Genomic DNA, 25,855 nt, shown 5'->3' with positions numbered 1-25,855 from the left:
CTGAAAATGACCTCATGCACTGTTTGAAAATACAGGATAATATGAGATTTTGTTGATGATTTGGCTTTTTCCTTAACACAGTTACACCATATGAACTGTACAATGCAATGCGAGAACGACATTGATTTCTACAGTTTAAAGCCTCAGATTTTTATGGCTCTCGCTCCCGTTTTATGTCTGTCGCTGTATGAAAAAGGCAAACAAATTTAAAACCCACTAATAAGTTTCAGAGGTAAATCTGTAAACAGCATTTGTGCAGTGCAAGAATAAAAAGCTTACTGGTTCAGCTAAGACCAGCTGCATTTTGATAGTTGCCTTAAAACTATTTATGACTTGAGTCTGAGCCTTTAGAATGTTATCCTATGCGGGTGGGTTTTCTCAAACTCAGGAAAAAAAATGTGCACAAAAACACTGGTCAGGAAAGTTTACTTGCAGCCAGATTAAAAAAAGAGGGGAAAAAAAGAGAATGAGATTTTTAAAAAGAAAAAAAAGAGCAAAACACAATTACATCAAACTAGATTTGGGGAGTTCAGTGTAAGATTTGATGGTAACAAAATTCAACCTGGAAAAGAAGTTGACAGAGAAATAAAAACAGGAAAGAAGGGCAAAATTACAAGAGGAGAGGGAGAAAGTGGGAAATTAAAAAGCCCACTGGAGAAAACTCAATTCTGTTTGCTCGTGCTGCATTACTTTGCATCTGCAGACTTTATGGGAATGAACCAAAGTCTGACAAAAAATATAGATATAATAATAAATAAAGCTGGTATCTGCAGAGAAAGGTTTTCACGTTGAATGAAAAACAAATATTGGAACAGATGGAGAACTTATTTATTTTTTTCCTTGTTGCTTTTCTACTGAGGTGCTGCGCTGAGGTACCACAGCTTTATAAGCATAACACAAAACGGCTCATTCGGATTTCACCCATCAAAAACTTAGCTAAAATACACAGCTGAAGAGAGAGACGTACAGGAATACAGGAAAGGGAGCGACATGAACAGAGGAGGGAGGGGAGAAGAGAGGAAGTGAGATAGAGAGGAAGATTTGGAATAACGGCCGCTTGGTATGTAGACAACCGCTGTGAAAGGAAATAAACAGATCCATACTTCTCTCTCTCTCTCTCTCTCACACACACACACACACACCCTTTCCAGTTTTCCACTATGCACCCACATGCTGCATATCAGTGTTTACGTTTGTTTATCTGTGTATCTACGTCTGTGTGTGTGCGTGCGCATGTGTGTGTCTGTCTGTCCGTCCATGTGTATTTTCTGGAGGTTTGAAGTGTGTCCAGCAGCAACACCCAGCTAGTCAACATGCGGTCAGGCACCCCCCCCCTCCGCCATCCCATCCCTCTCTCCAAACACCAACAGCCTCATCACACACTGGCCTGGAGTCAAGCAAATAAACCGCTGGGGAGGCCAGGAGGCTGCAGCGAAACATCACAGACCTAACACAGAACAAAACAACACTAAACAAAACAAAAACATTCAAACAACAACACACATGGAACATATTATCTGTCTGGGTCCAAGTGAGACACTGCATGTTTACGTGTTTTTTGATGATGTCACGGGTGTGTGTCGGGTTGCGATAATGGTGACGAGCAGTGTGCTCAATTGTCACATACGTACACATTCAGCAGTTTTTGCTAAATGGCAATTTTTAGGCATCGGTACAAAATGACAAATGTCTAAAAATGAGACTTGTTTTATTGCACTGATTGTCAGTTTCCCCCGACTCACGGCTGCATGTTGTTCCACAACAGGAACCTAATGAAGCTGACATGTGAGAACAAACTTTCCATATCAACTTTTCACGAGTGTCCTTCAGAAATTTAGCCCAAGACACAAAATAACTTTCCCAAATTGTTATGGCAGTCTCAGATCTTTTGGGTAAATTTGCAGTAATGTTACCATTCGACTCTTATTCCTATTAAAAATGTTTGATTTCCTTGCAATCAGCTGTGGCTTTGCTGAGAAATTCCTGTCATTTCACATGTTCATTTCTGACTCTCTACTACCTGCAAGCGTCATCACCACTGCTGGGGCTTTAAGCCTGCTGAGGGGCAAAAAAAGGATTTATGAGCGCCTGGAAGTAAGCCAAGTGACTTCCTGTGACAGCAGGGGGCCTCTCCAGGCGAGGATCATTATTCACTATCTATTGAGCTTAGTGATGAATGGTTCTCATGCACTTACCACATACTATTTAATGAAACAGGCGCACACATGCAGTCACACATGGGTTTTACATGACTTCTTTTGGGCAGAGTCACACAAAGGAATTCAAGTTCACATAAAGTGTAAGAATGTGTAGCCACACAAATTTCCTCCTGCCACAGCAGGGTCCCGTGTGTGTTTGCTCTTTAATGTTTTTAAGCTTGTGCTGAATGAGGTGGATGAATGTGGAGGAGTTAAAATGGGCGAGGAGAGGGTAGTGTGAGGAATGTGACACCGAGGGCCAAGAGGGATGACGAGGGACACACAGAAATCTCTCAATTTCCCTTCTAAAGCTATTTAAGAGTCAGAATTATCAGGAAGTGCTGCGCTCAACCTCCTCTAACCCTGGATTCTTCACTTTCACTGTCCACTCACGCCAGAAGAATTCACTGAATCACACCTGGCAGGGCTGCGGGTCCGTTGCAAGCCAAAAAACAGCTAGTGATCATCATCTTCTCGCCCCTTATTCTATTCATTAGAGGCAAAAAAGTGCACCTGCCAAAAATGCTATGAGTCTGTAAAAAGAAGATAACATTTAAACAAAATGTAGTGGATTGTTTCTTTAAGACTGCATTTTTGCTGTTCTGTCTTAGTGTGTGTTTATGGGAGCCCATGCACACATGCTTTGGGTCACTACAACACACACGTGAGATGCAAGCCTGTTTAAAATGGCTTCAGATGAGACGCAGCAGAGCAGTCCTCCTGCATTCATGCTGGGCTGCAGACGTGAACTGAATACTGAGGGACTGGAAGGACGAGCTGGATGCTCTGAGGAATGCTGGGGCCTTGCCAAGCGAACAGCACAGCTCTGACTGCCACTCTGAAGAGGAAGAACTAACACTTAACAGTGTGTGCCTACACAAAGGGCAGCTTCAAATGCAACATGTTGTCTGCTCTGATCTTAGTATTATTCTCAGGCCCAAACTGTCAGCACTAATCAAATGTTAAGACCAAGGCACAAAGAACCACCAAACTGCATTTATTTTAATCGAGAAGGAGTGATATTAGAATAACGGTCTGTCAACCCTAATTTGATCCCAGTTCTGGAGGGTTACTCAAGACTATCCAAGAGTCAATGGCTTCTGTGCCACTGTGCTCATTGCACAATTCCCGCATTCACAGGGTACATCTCTAATGCAAACAGTCAAAAAAACAAAACAAACAAACCACTTACCTCGGCTACCGTTCTCTTCATCCTAGAAGACAAAAGACAAAAAGTAAATGTCAGATGATTTGTGATTTCATTTCATTCAAGAGCTTCAGTCCGAGAGGGACTCTCAGTACTGAATGAAGGATGTGATGATGCATTGGGAAAAACAGGAGAGTTCATTATCAATCAATGTGGAAAAAAAAAGCCAAAAGCCCCCTCCCCCCTCAATTTCCTCAACACATAAAACCTTAATGTCCCAAAAATCTGCACACTCTTGCTTAATCCACCTCCCCTCAGTGACACATATGCTTCCCCATGTATCCTTTAAGACTCACTGCTCTCCCAAGGCTTTCATTAAGACAGACTGACCCTCTTCAAGCCAACCCCAATATCCTCAAACTGTGATTAATCAAAAGCTCCAATCTAAGAGCCTAAACGTAATTTCAATGAAATGTGATGAATGTACAGGATCCCCCCTCTTTTGTCGGTCTTGGTTATGTAACGGAAGAACTGGTCAGGGTTTACAGTGAGCGTGAACCATGAGAATGAAATTTAAGGTTTCAATTTGACACGAGATTCACGTCTCATATCAAGAATGCCACAGCATATTCAAGACAGTCAGCCGAAAGACAGATACAGTTTGTTTTAGTTGTGTAACTCAATAAATCAATGTCATGAGTGACGTGGGAAAAAAAAAGAGAGTAATGCCAACTTCACAGTCAGGAGACAAAAAACTGAATTCTACTTGTCAGGAGGTGTCAATGTTTTATGATGAATTTATTTCCTTATTTTTGTATGGTATGCATCTACTGGGAGATTTCCAGCTCTTACAAGGACAAAACCTGCTAATATCCAGAGGATAGCTGGCAGACTTCCCAGGTGGGATGATAAAAGTCAAAAAGGTTCTTGCTGCATTACTGACACTACATGCTCATACAACAACAACAGTTCAACTGCAACATTACTGCTCTCTGTCAATGACAACTCAACCATTAAAACGAATTCAATAACATCTCGAACAGATAAATACTGTTTATATTTTCAGGTGCTTATGCTGCGTATACAATGGATAACATACAAATATGACCTATGCTGCATCCCAACATAACATTAGCAAAATCTACTAGATTTTTTTAATGTGCTCTCAACTAGGCATGTTGGGGGAGGGGGGGGACACTTCCTCCCACTTCATGACTGTGATGAACAAAGGAAACTGAGCTCCTCACAGCTGGAATAAATTACAACAAGTGGTGAAACAGCTTCAGGAAGATCTCGGCAAAAAACAGTTTACTACGATAACGAGAACATACTGTGTGCTAAGTCCTAAGTGGTATGGAACTGGGACCCATTTATAATGTCCCAGCAGCACTAAATACTGTGATGTTTGGTTGTGGTCGTGTTCAAACAGCAGCTGAAAGTCAGAATTCTGATTATGTTATCATAAAATCTGACTTCATTTTGCTTTTCAATGTTTAGAAAACTTCTGATTTGTGTGAAAACAATCTGCAACACCAAACAGTAGTTAGAATTCTCCTTCCCTTCACACCAGGGGAGGACAAAATAATGAGTGATAAAGTCCAAAGTCTGAAGCACAAGTTTAAATCGCACACAACTTACACTTCATGTCTTTAAAATGGGGAGTCAATCTCAAAAGTCTGCAGCACTGATCATAGTGCTATTTTCCTTGAAATACACACATTATTTCCTTAAAGGGCTTAAAAAAAGCACTGCCTGCTGTCTGAAATTATTTCATTTGCTCCTAATATCATCTCTCTTTTAGCAAAGATTTTCATAACAGCATCTTAAATTAAGTCGGGCCCTCCTGCTGGCCTAAGGACATGACTTGACTCAACAAAACTTTATTTACTTTAGAAACATACAATTTCCCCAGTTGTCACAAATTGTTTTTGCTTATTTTAAAAATTATTCAGCACTAATATTGCCTTAGATGAATGGTGTCATCAGAAGGGTAAAAGATGATGTGTCACCTTCAGAGAGTTGTGGACAGCAGACTCGGGCGGGTAGACGATGAAATGTCGCAGCGTGAAGCCGAAGCCCTGGGAGGTACGGCGCAGGTGAAGCGTCTTGGGCCCTGGCCAGGAGAAAGGCTCCTCCTCTGTCCCGGGAGAAGCCGTGGCTGATGCCTCGCTCTGATCGCGCCCATCCTTTTGCTTGGCCTGAAAGGAAGACAGACAAACGGATGTCAGTGTTGATCATCAGAACATGAAACATGCTGATTTGTTAGATTGACACAGCTCTATGTCTGTACGGCAAAAAATCTAATTCTTGAGCATCACGACTGTTACAAATTAAAATAAAAAACGGAAAACAAATTAAGATCACTGGCTCTCAAACTATTTTTTGTGTAAAATTAAACAACAAATTAAACAAAAAACTGATTCAAGTCAGGAGAAAATTAACACAGTCTTGTCTTTGTCCTTAAATCATTATCCCCTTCCTCAAAATCTCTCTTGTTACCCCTTGAGCAGTCCTGACAACATGTGTTGGGACCACTGCAGGAGTTGATGCACAGCTCCCCAGTCATATGCGGTTGTGAAAATAATGATACACCGATAGCAAAAAGATGTTCACTGCTGAGAACGAACCCACGACCACAAAAAGGAACAGCCGCTCCATTCACTTCACCTCTGGTAATTGTGAAAAGAAAAGTGGTTTGGATAAAACAAAGTAAAGCGTGTTTTCACAGATGAAACAGCCCATGGCTTAGCATAGATCTTATCGCTCACAACTTTATCTAAAAACACAAAAAATTCCCCTGTTGGTGGTTCGTCACAGTTATCAGGTCTAGGTGATGATGTTTCTACTGAATAACAAGGTGTCATTTTGTCAAGGTTCAGGCTTTTGAGGATAAGGAAAGTAAACACGAGGATTTGTTGTTAAATAGTTGTAGGGTGTTTTCATGTAATACAAGTAATACTGCATAAATAAATGATTACATATCTGTTGTAAAAAAAGGCTGGCTTTGAATACAAAGTTCGACCTGCCATCTTTCTGCTGACTGTCATCCCAAACAATATGTCAGATACGAATAACTATCACAGTGGGCAATTTAAAAAATAAATGCACATCATGTACTTTGTGCCGTCAGGGATCTCTCAATAAAAAGAAACAAAAAGACGTATGTAGCATAGGATCACGGGAGTTGTTGTCTTGATTGCTGAGCAACCACTACAGCCAATGAAAGTCAATCCCTTGTGACTCAAACAGAATTGTTCATGGTCATGTTTAAAGTTTTACTCAGTTCCTTCCTCGCTCCCTGACTCTGTTCCCAGCAAAGGTTATAGCGACAAGTAACCAGACAAAACATAAAAGTTGCCTTGCATTAAAGATTTTTTTGAGTTTAAACACTGTTGCAAACATAAGCACACAACTTAACAAAATATCTAACAAAGGTCCACATGTTTTTGGACATTTTAAGGTAGATAATAAACACCCAAACATACATCAGATTTCGACTCAAATATTCAAACAAATCATCATCTGATCATTATGGGATTATTGTACTGATTAACTGTGTTATTTTCTAGACTTCAGTATATTCCTCGACCCTTAACACCACCAATGCCTAAGTAAATAAGTATATATTTTATTACTATTTTTGCTTTTCAGTCAAAATTTGAAAAAAATGCCATTATCTCTACAATTGTGACTCATATCATAACTGCAACATAAGTAAAAAAAAATCCATATTATTAATTCATACAGACACAATATACTGTACATAATATAACTACATATGGACACACACACACACAAAGTATCTAGCTTGTCAGCAAATACAAAAGGCTCAGAACACCCGTCCTTACATGAAAATGGTCAAAATGTTGGTGACACAGCAGTCAAATAAGCTGCTCCTAAGTTGTGGTTAATGACAGTGATTACAATATCTGTCAACATAATCAGAGCTGTCATTTTAAGACACATTTGTGCTGCCCACAGCTCCACTCAGCCATACATATGGCTTTAGTTATTGCACATTTGGGGCTTTGCAGGGCTATTTGGCGTGTTTGCATGATGACAGATTTATCTTCTGCGTTCCTACTCTGACTAACACAGGATAAAAACAACCTTTAAATGCTGGCAGCTCTCAGCTTGCATAACTTTAGGTTTATGCCTACGTAACACAACACGACATGCTCCACACAGTCATGAAAACACTGATGTTAAATGTCCTATAACAAAAAGCTGTTTATGAGAAATAACATGCTGTATCAGAGTACACTGACTCACTCTACCTCGTTTCCAGGAGATGATGTTAGACCAAAGAAAAAAGAGAAATACGTGCACACAAGTGCGTGGTCACATATTAGATCTTATCTTCAAGATTACATTGTGGTGAAAGGCTCCATAGTACGATGAAGGGCCGCAACTAACAATCATGTCATTATTGAATGACTGAGAAAATATTCTGGAGATTTATTGTTTAGTCAAAAAAAAAAAAGCTAGAAAAAATTTGCAAAGATTCAGAATCTCTGTGGTGATGATATTTAAAATGTTTTGTCCAAAACACCAGAGATATTAAGTTTATTATCAGAGATGTCAATAAAAATAAAGAAATAAATAACAGCAGATAACGGATGATAAGACTGATGGTTGGACGTATCAGCCAATCTGAATGTTTCACAGTGGGCTCTGGGAAACTGTGATTGGCATTGTTCAATCAATTTGATTAACTGATGATGAACATAACTGACTGTTACAGTCCTACAGTACAAGCGATATCTCTAAGAGTTTGAAAAAAAGTAATGCGCAGAAACATACAAGGCAACAGTACCTCTTTCAGAATGCATTATTCAGAACGTCAACTCCATTTTGAATTTACTTTAGTGAGACCTTTTCTTTCCGATGCCTTTTTGAAAACTCTATAATTCTGAATTATAATAAATATCCAACAGAAAAACAATCACAATGACAACATATTGTGCCATCACTGAGAAAAACTCTCCTGCTGCTGTTAAGCTGCCTGAGCAGTGAGACTTCTGTCACATCCATCAACAAAGTAATGACGGCGTTGAACCACTGCACCACAGGGTGTGCGTTAGTGGTTATTGCTAACACGACCATAGTGACTCTGGGCTACAAGAGCCTGCCAAGACTTTGAGCTTTGGCCCCCGATCTCTCCACAGGCTCTTCTCCTACCAAAATACATCTGAGATGTGGATCCAAAACAAAGACATTCTCCCCAATCGCCCCTCTGGCTTCTCTATCCACACCTCTCCTCTCCTCCTCCGCCTGTCTGGGAGCAGCAGATGTAGAGGCCTCCGGAGAGTGTGATGGGTGTGGGCTTAATGGTGTGGCTGGTGAAATCACCACCAATACCCAAGTGATGTAGAGCTGGAAGTGAGCCTCAGTCCACAACGTAGCTGAGTGAGGAGAGCTGATGCTTCTACTCAGCTGTTTGTTTCGATTTTGTGCTTAAAATTTAATGTTGCATTATGCAATAGCAAGCCTTTTGGCTCAAATGTCCCATGGTTGAAGTGTACACACTCAAACATTCTCTCTATCTCTCTCCACACACACACATATATACTGCAGGTAATGTGCCAAATTGTACAGCAACAGAACCAGCAGCAGGGAAACTACAGCTGCTATACTGACTCCCACAATGCCTCAGTTAAAGACATATTCAAAAGATACAATACTGTAAATCTGCTCCAAACAAACTCAAACACAACACTTCTCAATTATGCATGCAATCTGTTCATCAAAACCGTCTCCATTATGTGGACACTGAGGGTTTGAAGTGTGTGCTGCCATATGGTGCCGCAGCCTGTGGGAAGGTGCATTTGCATGACTGTCTCTACTCCTTTATGTATATGAGATGAGGAATTTGAAAGGTATTACTTGGACTGAGCTTTTCTCCACAGAATTTCTTTTCTCCCCTTTTTGCTTTTTTTTTAGTCTATGAGTCACCACTGAGTCGTCTTACCTCATGGATCAACCTCTTTCACTCCCTCTCGCCTTTTCTTTCCAAACCTCTCTCCATCTCAGACCACAGGCTTAAAATTAGTCACCCGTATTCATTGTACCGTAATGACTTAATTCTATTAAGCTTCAGTCCATACTATGTGAAAAAGTGATGCCTTTAAGGATATTTTGTTAGAAAAAGCTCCACTACATGTCCAGCTAGAAAATAAACAATATCTTCCTCTGACAGTGTCACTCTGAAACTTCCAAAGGGACGGACCATAAACACAACCCGAAATCCAAACACACGCTGACATTCTCCAATTACAGAAGATATCGGTCAGTGAAACAGGACTACCCTACAGCTGGAGAGCAGGATGACGCACACAAAATTCCTCAGACAGGACAACAAAGTGTATCCGCCTCTAACCTCTCATCCCCTCTCAAATGCTTCCTATGTAAACCTGCATGCCTTTGTCAGATACTGATACCACACTTTTCAGTAAGTCAGAGTTTGATGCCTTGAAACTGTAACACAATTTCCCTCTGACCTCCTCCAAATGCCAGTTCACAAGGATGCACTCCATCTTACTTACAAGGCGATGTCCTTACCCGAGATCGCAAACAGTTCTTCCTGGAAGCTTCCCTGAGGCGAGCCCAGGACACGCTGCGATTAGGACTGGTGAGTCCCAGTTCCACCTCTCCCCAGTAGGCTCTGGCCAACAGCTGGAACCAAAGACAGTACGGCTCCGACAGGCAGCCGTCCACCCCAGCCAGCCGAGCCCAGGGACAACCTCCAGATGATGGAGAAGGAGAGATAGAGCAGCACCCTTCAGCATTGACATCCACGTCCCGAAGGTCTGGGTGATCCTTCAGAGGACCCGGCTTACAGCCTGGAGGCAGCCCGTTCCTCTGGGCCAGCATGGCATAGCCAGGTCTGAGGTGGTAAGACCAAATGGCAGAAAATGATCCTCAAAAATGCACTAGTTACTCAATCTTTTGGTTCAAGATAGCCTATTCAGAGTTTCTGGTCCACATCCATGTTGCACCTTCTTCCTCCCTCTGTCCGGTCTTCAACCGTCTATTCTGGTCTCAGCCTGGAGAAACAGGGCTGTTCCTGTGGCGTCCCACAGACACATGATGTTTCCACTCAGCTGAGAGGAGAGCACAGCGGCTGAGTGCACTGCAGAGAGCCCAGGCCGACTGACTGACGCACCCACCCACTCACCACACAAAAACTCTCTCTGAAGTATGCACACACACACATTCCCATTCACACACCAGGCGGCCTGAAGCGAGTTCTCTTCCTTTCCTGTCTCCTCTCTTTCTCGAACTCACCTCTCTTGTTGCCAGAAGTTTAAGCTCCACAACATGCACATGCAAACAGACTCACGTGTCGAGGCCAATAAATAAATCATCAGAACAAATGAAAGCAGAAGACAAGAGCCACATACGAGTCAAAGTCAAAGTCAAACATGAGGAGCATTCAAAAAGTTTTTAGACGAGCCTCACAAAGCCGCAGATCTGCCAGCAGAAATGCGGAACTTGGATAGTTTTCACAGCCAGTGGAGGAAGCCAAGTGGGACTAATGCAGATAAGTGAGCATATGTGTTATGTTAAATATATAAAGGCACAAAAATGTACAGCCAGCCCACGCACCTCTGCATGCCTACAGCTCATCTGGCAAATACAAAGAACTAATGCCTGAGTGGCAGACTTGGTGGTCAAAGAGATTTACCAGGACCTGCACTGACACACAGTGACTCTTGTATATTTATGCTTTTGTTAATTTAATAGGGAAAATACAAATAAACAGTTTTATAAGGACAAAGAAGGCAACAGGTCATCTGGGTCAAGCTAATTTGCACCCTGATTAGGCTTTAACCAATTTTTACAAAAAATAGTATTTAGTATACAGTCTACGCTTGTGTAGTGTGTTATTGCACTGACAGAAACAGTCTGAGTACAGGTTTGAGGACATATTACACAATCATATGTAAAGCAGCAAAGAGCTTGTACTAACCATGTGGACAATCCCTTTAAAATGGGAAGCACTGACATTTTTCAAGTCATGTGCCCAACCATATTCACATGTCCATTCATATGTGTCTGCAAGCCCTATACACTGAAGCAAATAAAACCTTAAGTCAATTTCTCCCTCCACAATCTCCTTGTGCCGAATCTCCTCCATCCCTTGAGGTGAAAAACCCCAGAGGTTTAGCAAATGTCTTTATTTTAGGAGTAGTGAGGTAGTTGAGAGCAGGATGGGCCCATCCCTGATACCTCTTAGTAAATCTCTCTGGCAGAGAGCAGGGCCAAAAAAATCTATTTAATATTTGATCACAATTTCCTCCCAGGGCTCTCAAGAGCTTCTGCGCTGCTCCAACAGCAACGCTAGGGCACTGTGCTGTGATATGGTCTGTTTCCGAAAGTTGACGAAGGCGAACATTACTTGAGGACAATGGATCTGTCTATAAACTCCAGGGTGAGTTATTAGGTTGCAAAAGATTGTCCTATAATCATATGTTTACTGGTTCGCTTCCAACAACAGTTAAAGGCAACAGCCGGTGCGGTTTGTAAACTCAATCTGGATGAGAGCGTCTGCTAAAGGGCGAAAAGGTAAAGACCAGTCTATTTTGATTCTGAGGAATATTTGCCATCCGAGACAGCGGCAATCATGAAAACAACATCAGGAACCCAGTGGTGGAATGTTCCCTCTCAGCGTTTTGTTATGAGCATCTTGTTACCACATTCACTCAGCTCAATATAGCATGTGGTATTCTGTATGGAAAAGATGGCAGAAATAGAAGTCGCCAAACATAGCCAGTTGAGACACTTGACTTGTGGAAGCCAAAACAAGGATTAAATCTCACAAAAATGATTATATATGAGAACCATACAGTCAACTGCATATGTATAAGTGAATTTATGAAACTAGGCCAGGTTTTGTTTCCATTTTTAGAAAGCATTACAATCCTATATTACCATTAGAGGTACAATTTTCAGTCAAACAATACTTCTTACCTCTACTAATACATTTCAGACTATTATAGGGTTTCAGACCACATCACATATAGTCTCTAAATTCCTCTAAATCTAAAACACATGATTAGAAAAAAAAAAAAGATCCCTGAATGGAATTTCTGTTGGCTAGGAACTGGATTTGGTGCCATGCAGACGCAAAAACTAGACATGCCACCCAGAAATATTATGCTGTTGTTGTGGCAACAAACCAGACCACAACAATGTCAGCCACTGGACCAGGGTGTTCCCTGTGGGCGCTCGAGTGATTTCATGGTTTGTATGGTGTCTCTGTGTAAGTGTTTATGTATAGATTTGTCTGTCTGTCTGACAAATAGTGCTGAAGAGGTGATTTCCATCCATATCATTCTGACAGATTTGTTGCACACTATAAGGACTGAGGAATGAAGGATTTATGTGTGCGCGTTCTGGATTTAGCCATTTGTTTTACAAGTGCGGAAACTGGATCCTCTTTTAATGTCTGCACTGAAATGGCACAGTTATAAGAATAATTCAGGTCATCTCAGGTATTGTAGTTGCAGTGTAAAGTAAGCAGAGGACTCACATTCTGGCATCTTAATGAATTACTCGAAACAATACAACAACTTTGTTTGTAGACACGTGTCATGACAAGAATCATTACTGGAAAAGATAGGAAAGATCATAAAATTGTTGAAAACAATAACCAAGAGCAATACAGACTTTATAAGAGGATATACCCTTAATGTGTCCATTAATACATCCACAACCAGGACCCAATTTACACTTCATCATCTCAAGGCTTCCTAGTTGTTTGATGCTGAAAAAGTGCAAACCCATCCATCTTTGTAAGACAAATAGGTAGTCTTTAGTCCTACCAAATGTAATGGCGTCAGTAAGCGGTGTGTGGAAATAGTTACTTACAGAGTCGGTGCCATTGTACTCAGTTGTTAGAACAAATCCACAGTCAGCCCCTGTGATCACGACAGCTGAAGTTACACAGAAATAAAAGCAACTCTTCTCCCTGTCTAACGATTTCCACACGTACATCAACATCCAGAAGTGTTTATCAGATCACTGATTAGTGTAACAGCTAAATGATGTGTTTGGGTGAGAGGGGGGGCTCACTGATTCATTACCAAATTGTCAGTATGGAAAAAATGCCTCACAAAAACTTCCTAGAGCCTAAAGTGAACTTTACTGTGTTAACAAGTTAATGGGAAAGACACTATAAACACAGCCTTTTAACACCAGCTAAGAAAATGCTTTGATGAAATTTATTAGATCACACGGAGGTGTAAATTGCTGTCCATCCTGGGGAGGAGGGCTGTGATGGATGTACGGTAATACTTAAAGGTCTATGTCACTATCTCTGCACTCTTACCACTTTCAGTTGGGCCTAAAACAGCTGGGCCTCAGGAGTCCCCCTACTGATAATTCTGTAAATGGCCTTGTGGCTTCACACAACATCCCATGCAGGGCCAAAGATAACCATCCAGGCTGTGGCTGTGGTGCGATGAAGACAAGAAGACAAGAATGGAGAAATCGAGTTTTTTTAAAGGCTGTCGTGAGGTTTTTAAGATCCCTCACGAGTCTCTCAGCAGAAATGACATTAGTGGTGGTGCTGAAACACAAATCCAATTTTTGCATTTACAAAGGGCTAAATAACATTGACTGGTTGGAGGAGCTGTTGTTCTGTCACCACAAAAAAAAAAAAAAAAAAAAAAAAAAAAAAAAAAAAATCCAAACACTAAGAGCCAACACTGTGTTCCACGAGCTGTGAAACTCTTTTCAGATGTTTACATTTCAGGAGAACACAACACAATAAAAAAAACAGGTTTTCAGGATACCGTTTCATTTTAATCCACTCAAATCTTGGAGTCTAGGATTTATGAGATGATTATCTGCAGCTCTGATTTGTGTAACAAAGGAGAAAAAAAGGCCTGTGGTCTGTAAGCAGCTGACAGGATCTCTGCACGGGGATTAAAGACACAAGCCACCGGCAGGGCTCTAAAAACTACAATAAGTAATGCTGAAGTCTTCACTTAGTGCTTGTGTGTGACCAACTTTATATATCTGCGGCTGTCTGTGTGTGTGTGTGTATGTCCATGTCCGTCTGTCTGTGTGTGGCAGAAGAAAAGAGAAAGTCTTGCAGGAGGATTAGGCTCGATTCGAAGTGGCTTTTCAGGGCTCCTGGCGGGTGTAAGATCTAATCTGGACATGCTGCATCTGGGCTCCGCGAGGTGTGGCTTACTGTAACAAAGGCCTGGCTAATGAGGGCCGGGAACAGTCTGCTCCCACTATGCACCAACACCACCGCACACCCATAAAGCCCTTCTTCATACAACCCTCAGGGGGTACCGAGAGGCATGAACCCCACAATTGACAACCCTGGGGAGGCAGCAGACTTCCCTGCGTCAATCAGCCAAATACTGGACCAGACTGATTTTGTTTCAGGTTCGGATAACAGCATCAATAATGGAATCAGGTACTAAAAATGCGGACCTATAATATAAAGTTACTGCATTCTCGTCTGCCTATACATTAAAAGCAGGAGAGGGTATTTTAGATGTACACAAACAAAGCCAGTGTTTGTTCCTTAGGGAAGAGAAGGAACCAAAGGATCACTAAATGAGGATGAAGTTTCCAAACTTTTCCTTTTGGATGATTCATGGAGAAAATAAAATTGTAACAGCAATACAAAAATGAGGCTTTTGTCATAAGGTTTCGCATAGTGAGTCATGATGTAACATTTAAGTGCCTATACTTGATATTTTTTATAATAACCATGTATGAATTGACTACGGACAACAATGTGACAATGTCAAAGAGGTCATTTGTTCTGGGGAAACAACAGAGAGTCATCTCCTGAATCTGCAGCAAACACTTTGTGCAGCTTAACCTTTATTTTGAGCTCACTGTTTCATGTTCTCAGTACTGCACCGGAGGCCAATCACACAGAGAGTGTAAGGAGTACAATAGCTGTTACTGGCATTCAGTTATCCCATTTTTAACACGCAGCAGTACTGTCAAATCTGTCAGAGGTACCATTTAAAGTCCTCATATTCAAATCCTCTTCTATGAAGGCCTTTTCTCATGCGTGCCTTTGTTGTGAAGAGGGAGCTGGCACCAGCTTTCTATTCATTTTAAGTATCAAACTAAAACATAAGTCATGACACACTGAAAGCTACGAGTTTAACATTCTATGAGTCATGCCCACGACATATTTACGAGTCACTGTATTATTTCCTCTTTCACTGGCAAAAACACTTTCAAAATTCACAGTTTGTTATGGAGACCATCTGTGCAGAGCAGAAAAGAAACACACAACAGGACCAAGTCTTCCAGGAGGAAAAAAAAAAAATACAGGGGATTTCCTTCATGGTGATGCTGTGGCTGCAGCGAGGACAGACTGTGTGTTGGACACTCACCCGAAAACCGATAGGGAAGACAAAAGCCGGGTGAGCCCAGGAGGGGGGTGTCCGAATGAGCTTGGCGTATTTGCGAGCTCCCCTGTGAAGGAGCACCGCTTGATGTGGATAATTGTCTCCAGAGGTCCCTTGACACTTCTAGACAAATGCCTCTGCCAATCAAGCATTCACTAGTCTGCTTATTCACTCCTCAGCAGCTGCTCTCACACAGCAAAAAAATAGGAGCAAATACGTTTCTGATGACAGCCCTACCCCACCCCACCTACAACACCTCAAAAAAGAAAAAACCCTCTCTCTGCCGATCTCTCTCTCTCTCTACATCACTCAGACAGTTTCCCTTGGGGAGATAACAAATGGATAAAGAGCAGAGAGAAGAGAAAGAGCCTCAGATCATGAGAAAGCGCTAATTAAGACACAGTTATACTGCTGTCACACTGACACAGCCATGTCAGATAAGCCCTGTGTAAGAGGTCAATATCAGTGGGCCAGCATGCATCATCTGACACTGCTTCCATGCAATGCAGGTTTTAAACAAAACACTTCATACAACTTTTTTTTTACCCCACATATGCAGCAATACTCCCCAACACCAATACACAGACTTTAATATGTCGAAGGAACCCAAGTTCCACTTCAGTCAGAAAGAACAGATTCATTCAAACAGATGCTCTGCTATCTCTTGGGGATTCCTGAATATCATGTACGATGAATGTTCTCCTGTTTATCTTTTATTAAGAGAAAATCTATAAAGTAACTCTAGTTTCATCCACATTGCAAGCTTAATGCTATTTCCAGTGTAGGCATAGCAGCAGCCACTTTTAATAAACTGCTGTAGCAAATAAATTAACAGCAGGCCTGGTATAGCAGTGGTCTGAACTGCAGGAGCAGGTGTTGTGTGAGAGACCAGGGACCAACATGTGAGGGCAGTCTTGAATGAATGGTCCGATTTAACACCTCAGACACTGGGTTTATGTGTTGGAAGTGATTCTAAAAGCTGAAAGAAAAAAAAAGAAAAAAAAAAACCCAAGTAAAGCAGGATTCACCCACCGCTATTCCATCCAGAACCCACCCAACACCATCAACCGCCCATGTGTGGAAACTCCACACAGGGTTCATCAATCAGACGGCGAAACAAACACCTGATTCAAGACGCCAGACTACTAAAATGCTACTACAGGACATGCAAGCTAACCTGTCCACCCTGAATGTAAACTAAGTCACTAAGGCTTTCCAGCCGTATCAAAGAGTGCTTTAAGAAACGGTGACACTGCCACACAGCCAACGTATGCTTCATAAAGAGCACATATAGCAGCAGTGTAAACTGATCTTGGAATTCCCTCGGCCGAGGTTTGAGTTTGGACTGCTGTCTTAGGGGGAGGCTTAAGGGTGGAGGGTCCAGTCATTCCACACGCATAACCAAACGAAGCATAATTACAGTGTTAAGGGTGACATTATACATGGAGGGAGAAAATCGCTCATCTAGATGCATTTAGCTCTGTAGTGCTCAGTATGATGAGGCGTCATTCATTAAGAGGTTTATTCATTATAAAGAGGATAAAATAATCTAGTTTCTCTTTGCACCTTATCAGCTGGAACAGATATTTACATAATAAATGCAAATGGTAAATAGAAATAGTAAACCAGACAGGTAGTGTACTAAATCACATGCAAAATAGACACATTGGATGTAATCAACCAAGATTTAGCTTTAAACTCTATAACTTTGGGTGTTGGTCAGATAAAATATGCAATTTTGAAGAAGTTTCCATTGGGAACTTGCAAAATGTAAATATTTTTTCAACATTTTATCCAGGAAACAGTAATTCCAGTAACTGAAAAATAATCTACAGACTAATCAATCATAATAAATTACTGTCATCAGGCCAACAGACGCACAAAGCCAGTACAGGGAAGTGTGCAAACGCCTTTGACTGTATCCACCCAGGAAATACCGAACATGTCGTCTCTTTCATCCAGCCCCGCTATTCTGGTCAACTGGTGAAATATTCACAACTGCCATTTAAAATTCATAAGCAACTAGAGAGATGCTCCCAAACTCTAAAAATACTCTTTAAGGCGTAATGGAATATGAAATATTCATCATGATATGAACTATTTTGTCTGACAATCTCGTGTTTACCTCTCTCACGTGTAGCGGCTGTAGCATGTGTTCCTGCTACAATACGCTGCTGAAACACTGCAGCCAAAACCTTTGCTGCTATTCTGTAGTTATTATAGACTGTACAGAGCTCTGCAGAGGGAGGGTGGGTCTGCACACAACACTGTCTTACCACTTTCAGCTCTCTAATATGACAGTTTTTATGTTTTTTTTTTTCTAACGCTAGTTGATTAGTCAACTGACAGAACATGAATCAAAAACTACATTGACACTTAAGCAAGTTATCAAGTAAATATTCCAACAGTTTGTTCCAGCTTCTGAAGTGTGAGGATTTGCTGTATTTCAAATTGACCATATTTGGGGTTTTGACTTTTGGTCAGACAAACAAGCAATTTGAAAACATCACTTTCGGTTCTACAAAATTGGGAATGACATCTTTTCATTTTCTACTGATTCTCCATTTCTCCCAAAGACACCACAGGGATTTAGTACCCTAGCAGTTATGGATGTGCTGCATGTATTCTGTTCTGAGTCACTTAAAACATTTGAATCAGCAACGCCGCTGTGCTTTTGTTAAGGCATTTGGTGGACTGTAACAGTTTAGGTATGGGAAATGTCTGGTGCTGGTTATGAAAAGAGAGGCGCTCTTTACTGGAGCCAACACTGATGAAGGCAATGGGACACACCCTTTAAACAACACACACATATGCAGCACTGGGCTGACCAAGAGCTGCAAATCATGCTGCTATTATGATCCAGCGAGAGAGGGAAAGTTAGGGTGAATGAGGAGAGAGAGAGAGAGAGAAAATGAGAGAAACAGACAGAAAAAGTGAGCGCAAGAGTTCAAGAAATTGTGCACTCTGAGTCATTGTGGATGCCCACAGTCTCTGACAGAGGAATGATGGTCCTTGGAAATCACCATGGTGCTTTCCTCTGTGTGCGCATGACCTGAGCTGGAGAACATGCGGTACGGTAGAGCTGCCCTCCCCTTCTCCTTTCTCCTTTCTCTTCCCTTCATCCTTCACTTTCCTGCCAATGGGTGTTTCTTCTGCCGGCAGCAGTTTCATTAATTAAGACATTGACATCCACGCCCAGAAACTTCTTTGCTGACATTCACGTTGCGCCTCAGCAAGTGGACCACAGTCGTGTTTCAAAGACTCTGCAGACTAATCACTGTGAGGTTTAAAATGCAGTTCAACGGATAAGACGTGTGTCACTTAGGACATAAAAACAGTGAAGCTGACACAGTTACTTGATTAGATGATGACAGTAAAATAATTATATATTCTGATAATCAAGAAGCCGTTCTTGTCATTTTAAAACAAAAATGCTTTTCATTTTATAGCTGCAGCTTGACCAACATGAAGATGTGATGCATTTCTCAATTTGATATTGTGTACATCCAGCATCTATGACAACTGGTGCTTCTCACTGAAGGGGTTACAGAACTGGACTTAAGGGTGGGAACAAAGATGGGTTAAGAACGTGACCTAAGAAGCTGGGAATAGAGAAATACAAAAAACCTGGATGATAAGGGTCAGTGTCCTCAGAAAAGAGACGCCAGGATTAGTAAGGCTGTGGTTTTAGGGTAAAATAAGGTAATGCAGATAATCTAAGAGCCACAAGAGATGAAAAATGGTTTGGACGATGCGTAGCTATTGCTAACGTCAGCCAGGACTGCCATTCAGGGTGGGGTTCAAGAGAGTTCATGTGACCTGCTGCAGACATACAGACAGACATGGGATTTATACAGGGCGGGGCAGGTGTGACCAAACAGTAATGTCCTGTATTAACTGAGGAGAGAAGCATGTTGTCTTTCAGCTGAGCGCCAATGTCACGTGACGGAGGATGGTTCCACAGCTACACAATGTTTGCTGTCTGTCTGCATGTTAAGAGGTAGCTAGACACGTGAAGTATGGACGGATATCTTGAGTGAAAAGTTCATCTTGTTCCATTCAAAAGTTTTCACCACACGAATATCAAATTGAATCAAAGCCTTCTTTCAGTGCTGACTGTTTACCCATGCATCATTTCCTTTAATGGTTGACATCAGAGGTTCTTTACAGAGACAACAGTCCCTGCTTTTCTTAAGCTCGTTCTCCGTCTGTCTGTTCAACAAAACCCAGTTATGTAATGAGGACCTGGGCCAGATGAGCTGAAGAAAAGACTATTTAGATCTCCGCCTCTCTCCTCGCAGCGTGGAGCAGCTCAGCCATTATTCACTGGAATGTTTTCCTCCCATGTTTGTCCAGGGGGACCAAGACCCTGAAGCCACAGGGCTGACGAATCAGTGCGAGTGTTTGTCTGTCTGTATTTTGTTAATGTAGGGTAAATGAGTAAAAGCTCACTGATGACTAACCCTTTATAGGAATTACTTCATGTTAGTGGTCTTTTCTGATTCATTTACCTGCCATACACAGCCTTCACTTAACCACTGAAGGGTAAAAAAAAAAAAAACATGATCATTACATCATGAGTACATCTTGTCTTACATGTCATTAGAAGGTAAACAGGATCATATATTTCCATCAACATAAACTGAGGTTATTATACAATGTCCAATTTTAATAACCCCACAAAAATTATGTTTGTTCCCTGAGGAAACCCTGTTAAAATGCAGCTCAATACCAATGGATGTTATTAGAAACAGTGTGGTCTAGTGTATAAATGTCTCAACCAGCCCAGAGTGTTACTCAGCTGGGAGCAATTACATCAGGTGGCTATCTGACATCAAGGCCTGCCACTGATTACACAGCAGTAAAATGGGAGGACTTCACTTCTGGTCTTTGAACTGTGTTGGGTGAAAGGATCTCATGCATGTTCTTAATGACACTCACCTTGCTTATTTACAAGAATTGTTAGATTTGTGATCGATACTTCTTGCTTTAGACAGAGAGTCGACTGATCACAGCATCTTTTCTGTGACATTTTACAGATGATGAAAATAAGATGCTGTTTAAATATCCACTGCTACACCACACAGCTGTTCACTTGCACAATTTTTAACACTTTCCTGATCTGACTTCAGATATTGTGTGAAGTGCTTCTTCTTTGTGTGGTGTTTTCATGCTGTTGTGGATGCATGAATTTTGCACGCTTGAGACTGAGATAAATTGGAGGAAAGGTTTATTAAAAGGTATAAAAATCTATGATAATGATTATGTCAACCAATCACATAGCCCAATGACAATGTTCCTGGAAGTGACTGTGTTTGTCTTTACCTGTCTTCAGGGAGGGAAAGATCATGCACTGACGCGTCTTCATGTTTCATATTGATCAAACCTGACTGTCTAATTTGGGGGTTCCAACATTTTCATTATCACGTGCAGATTTGTTTTCACCCAGCAAAGACTGTTGAAAAACAACACTGACATGCCATTTAAAGGAGACTGGGGGACAAGATAAACACTTCCTACTGCCATCAGACACAAACTGCGAAGATTTACACCCAAAATCAATTTCAAATAGACAGGATACAAAAGCCATAGCAGCCATGTCCACTCACTGAGTCTTGCCCTGCAGCAGTCATTAAAAATACAACGAGATACAGTACATAATCACAGTGTATAATCAACACAATCAATTTGCTAAAGAAACAGCAACTATCAGAGACAAACAAACCAAAGAACTAACAGACAGAGGCCAAATCTTTGAATTACACTTGACCAGACTACAAAATCAGAGTTCCTCACAATACAGAACGGTCACATGCACTACAAACTGTGACGCAGCAGTCCCAGTTTGCACTGGGATGTGGCACAGGTGTGAGCGTTAAGTGTTCCTTTAAGAGAGAACGAGAAGGAGCTGCTGGTGGTACTGCAGGCCCAGATTGAAGACCAGATGGCTTCACCAGCAACCTCAACTGAATGCTCATGTGGGTGGGAGGAGGGGCAGGCGCGTGTGTGTGACTGTGTTTGTGTGCGCGTCATGTCGGAGAAGAAGTCGGTGATGGCGATGGGGCTGAGCTAGAGCAACTGATTAAGTATTAAATCTGTTTCTAATCTGTTGGCAGAAAAGAGTGGATGGTTTCTACTGGCCAAAGGGAAGACTGCTGCATGGCACACACACATACTGACCACAGAACAGAGGTGGAAAACACTGACATGCATGTACTCACAAAGGCTGACAGACAAACTGACACAGAGCTTTCACTAGAGAGTAAAATGGAAATTGGCTTCAAAGTTAGCTAAAGATGAAGGGTTACGGGCGAGTAACGCATGACAAGACATTCTGCCTTAATGGAGCCACTGCTTCTTTATGAAATGTTGCACTGACTCAGACCAGGTGGGTGGGTGTCTTTTTATTTTAGAATCCTGCAGTATGTCTGCCACTTCATGAGCAACCTGGCAAAAAAGAAATAGTGCAGGTCATAAATCTATAACAGACTCACGCAGCAAATGTGGGGTTTTTTAATGTTATGTCTGGCTTTCAATGACTTTGAAGACTCATCAATTCAATCCTGGACATCAAACAGACAGAAACCTTTTATTTTTTTATTTTCTAGCTATAAATTCATCCTACCATAAAAGGTACTATTACATCATAGTAAAGAGCTTCCTGTCTTTAACCTGTTTGAGGCCTCAGCCTCAATGATGATAGCAGAGATGAAAAACAGTTGAAGCAATCAAACAAGTTGTTCATATCCCATCAAGGGTTCCTTACTCTTCTTTCAAGTGGCTATCAAGCTGTCAAGTGGAACCAGTAAGAGGGCTGGAGATTGTTGACAGGGCAACAAGTCATGATTAAATGGCTAGTAAGGAGAACATTTTGAGAGACAGAGAGAGAGAAAGAGTAGCAGGGGGGTTGGCTAAATCCAGAGCTCATTAGTTTAACACTTTGTCAGTCAAAATTCATACATCGAAGGTGGGCAAGATTACAGGTGAGTGCGAGACAGCTTGGCAGTCTTTAAGCTACAGTACAACCATCAAGCGATGCCAATGTCTGCCTTATAAAGGTACGCTAATCCTTTTAGGAGAGTTGAGATCAGCTGCTAAACTGAGCAAACCTGATTCAGTCAATCCCATTGACAGGAATGTTCCACCATCGTGGCAGGTATAGTGGCAGAAGTCACTCTAGATACCTGCTCTGCTGCATGAGACCTGCTGTCAAACTGGCTGCAAGACATAAAGTCGATGATCTGTTTGGAACCAAAAGGAAAAACGTCCTGTAAATATATGTGGTTTGTCTTCAGAGTGGTACAGACAAGTGTTTTCTTATCTGATGCTGCTATCAGCAGGGCATCATTTGTCTGTGCCTTCACAAACTGTTAGAAATCATGGTTGACATTTTCAGGAACCTCTCTGTTGAGGATGAACTTTGAGGAAGAACTCATTACTATGTTAGATCTCATTCCACTCAAAGTATGTGAGACTATCCCAGACGTTTCCTGTAGTGCGGATGTGCTGTGACCTTCACTCAGGGTGTGCACCCTTTGAGTATTAACCCAACAGGCCTGCGCTGAGAATGAGGCGACGTCAGCCCCTGTAACGTGAGACCCCTGCAGCCAGTGAGAGATGTGACGGGGAGGGGGGGGGGGGATTAGTACCACAGTATCCAGGTAACGGTTATAAACATTGTCAAAGCAAGACTGAAAACACAGAAAATCCACACATGAGACTATATAATAACAAGCTGACAAAGTCCAGCTATTGTCATAGTTTAACGACTGAAGAGATGAATTTACTCAGACTTTTTCTGGGCATCCTGACTGATAGGCAAAAAAAGAAAGTGAATATTACACCTGCCGACAGAATTCTTGCTATGATGGTTTAACTTTGGACTGCTGATCATTTGGACTACTTGGACTTCCACATTCATGAGTCCTTTACAATATTTTTCTCCCTCCCCAATTTACCTCGATATGATGTGTGGGATGCTCACCAAAAATGATGCTGGTACATCCATGAGGTCTTATTTTCACTCTGATTAGACTAACACATACTGGGCTAAGAGTTTACCACATTCTGCACATATTTTGTCTTATGGCCCACATGTGCAAGAACAAGACATTCTGGACTCTGTGAACTCAATATTACAGACATCTGAGGAAAAGAAATACTAAATTGCAATGTACACCTACATCTTTCCACAGACTGTAAAAGCACATCCTGCTGTGACGCTCTCCAAAAGCACACAGTGCTCTTTTCAAAACACTCAGGGCCTAACGATGGAAAATGTTAGCTAGTAAAACTCTGGAAAAGTGAGAGCCTTAGAAATGCATGTGCTGAATATGGCAGGGCTAATGTAGCTCAAGCTGTCCAACACGGGTCTCAGAGGAAGGTGATGCAATACAGGACGGGAGGGGATGGTGAGTATGGAGGAGAGGGGGCACAAATATGTTGACTATTACAAGATCAATTCCCCTCCCCTCCTTCTCCACCATGTCCCCGGCAGTCCCACCCAACACTGAGGCCCATCTGGAGTGCCTCGTGACCCAACTGATTAAAAGCAGTTGGGGCCGTTGGTGAGATACGGCCAGAGGAATGTTGAGACTGTGGAAAAGTCTAGAATAAGTCTAAGACATGTGTGAATTTCTACAACGTGATATTCTGCATGCTGATGTGTGCATACATTTATTTTAGGGTATTTCATCACACGTGTGCACGCGGCCACATGTCCATTCATCCCACAGTCATCAGCAATCAATCACATCACGGAAGAAAAAGCCCTGGAGCTCAGTTGATGGATGTCCCCACTGGGACTGCTGGGATGGGTTAGATGGCAGCATCCCTGCACCTGAATCACAGCTCTATACCCTACTGTTTCTTGACCCCATTAGCCTCTACACAAACACACACAAAGGCTAATACAGATATAGCACTTAGGATTGTAGCCATCAACCTCTACTGTGACCGCAACTAGTAAAAACGAAATGTCTCCTCCACTTAAGCTAAAATGGCTCTTCCTGGCTTTCTACCCACCCATCTGCACTTCATCCACCCCATACCTGGCTCTCTGCAGTCTCACCCTCCATCTAAAAGGTATTTACTAGGGCACCCGTCGTGCGGCATCAACCTTGTCCACCGGAGGTCCAAATGGAAACCAGGCTGAGAGTCTCATCGCTACTGATGAAGCGTGATACAAGAGCTCACGGTTGATCTTTACTGCTCTCGTCCCAATAGGGGATCCGCAGTGCGGCTAATGTTGAGCTTAACATGTGTTTCACTGCTTAATTGAATAATGAAGCGATGAGAGAAGAGGAAAAACCACATGACCAAAGAGTGCACCAAAAGGCTGCCAGAGAAGGATTGTGCGGTGAGGTCCGAATACTTTGGTTTTAAAGCGGCCTTTTTTATAAGTGCTGCGGCTACATGTCTGCCAGAGACACTTACATTATCTTTCATACATGCCAAAACTAGGCCCTGCAAGGAGCAAAACAGCTGACCCTTTTGTCACACTCTATTCATCAATCTGATCACAAAAGCGACTACTTTAAGTGCAGCATCGTGTTATGTAATTAAAGGCATGCTTGATAATTCAGTTTGGCTAATAAAAGCCAATTTCAGCCATGTTAACTGACATTTTCACTAATGGAGCCTTTTCACATACCATCTGGCTGGCTCTATTCTTCCCGTAACTGTTGGGATATTTGGCTCTTCTGGACATCGTTGTTGCTTTTTCCATCCCATTTGTACACTGGGAATGTCTCCATTCAAATTAACTTTGAAACATTGATTTGCAGGTGATTTGTTGCTTTTCTGGAATCTGAAATGATGCATTTTTTTCTCATGTAACTCTCACATGTGGAAAGTAATAAAAACTGATTAGCAATTTGTCTCCCAGTCACAGAAGGAGAAGATGCTGATTATAAAATGGATATATGCCAGCCTAGAAAGGAAGTGCCGAAGTTACGCCCCTGTCACAACCTCAGCTGGCCCTCAAGAGTGAATAAAACATGTCAAAAACTGACAGTAGTGACAGCAAAGGATGGAAAAAAATGAGCAACGTCCAGCTCGATTTACAGCCTGGAGACAGTTGCACTTGCTTGAGTTCCCTACTATTTCAACAGCTC

The 25,855-nt window shown here is 41.8% G+C and overlaps 1 protein-coding gene across 5 annotated transcripts in view; it reads right to left on the bottom strand.

Annotated features, from left to right (window-relative positions):
• LOC124049311 (rho GTPase-activating protein 21-like) overlaps window positions 1-25,855 on the bottom strand; it is a 70,815-nt gene that overhangs the window by 28,363 nt on the left and 16,597 nt on the right. For 2 of the 5 annotated variants that reach the window (XM_046370791.1, XM_046370792.1), the window contains exons 1-3: window positions 9,907-10,500; window positions 5,355-5,543; window positions 3,391-3,412 (exon numbers count right to left, since the gene is read on the bottom strand). In XM_046370791.1, coding sequence (XP_046226747.1) covers window positions 3,391-3,412; window positions 5,355-5,543; window positions 9,907-10,218 — 523 coding nt within the window. In that variant the 5' untranslated portion in view covers window positions 10,219-10,500. Of the gene's footprint in view, window positions 1-3,390; window positions 3,413-5,354; window positions 5,544-9,906; window positions 10,501-25,855 lie in introns of those variants that run through there. The other 3 variants (XM_046370793.1, XM_046370794.1, XM_046370795.1) reach the window with 2 other exon arrangements.

Source organism: Scatophagus argus, chromosome 18 (genome assembly GCF_020382885.2).
Source record: "Scatophagus argus isolate fScaArg1 chromosome 18, fScaArg1.pri, whole genome shotgun sequence".
NCBI classification, from domain to species: Eukaryota; Metazoa; Chordata; class Actinopteri; family Scatophagidae; genus Scatophagus; species Scatophagus argus.
Note: the sequence above shows the minus strand (reverse complement) of the source record. Positions and strands in the feature narration are given on the sequence as shown.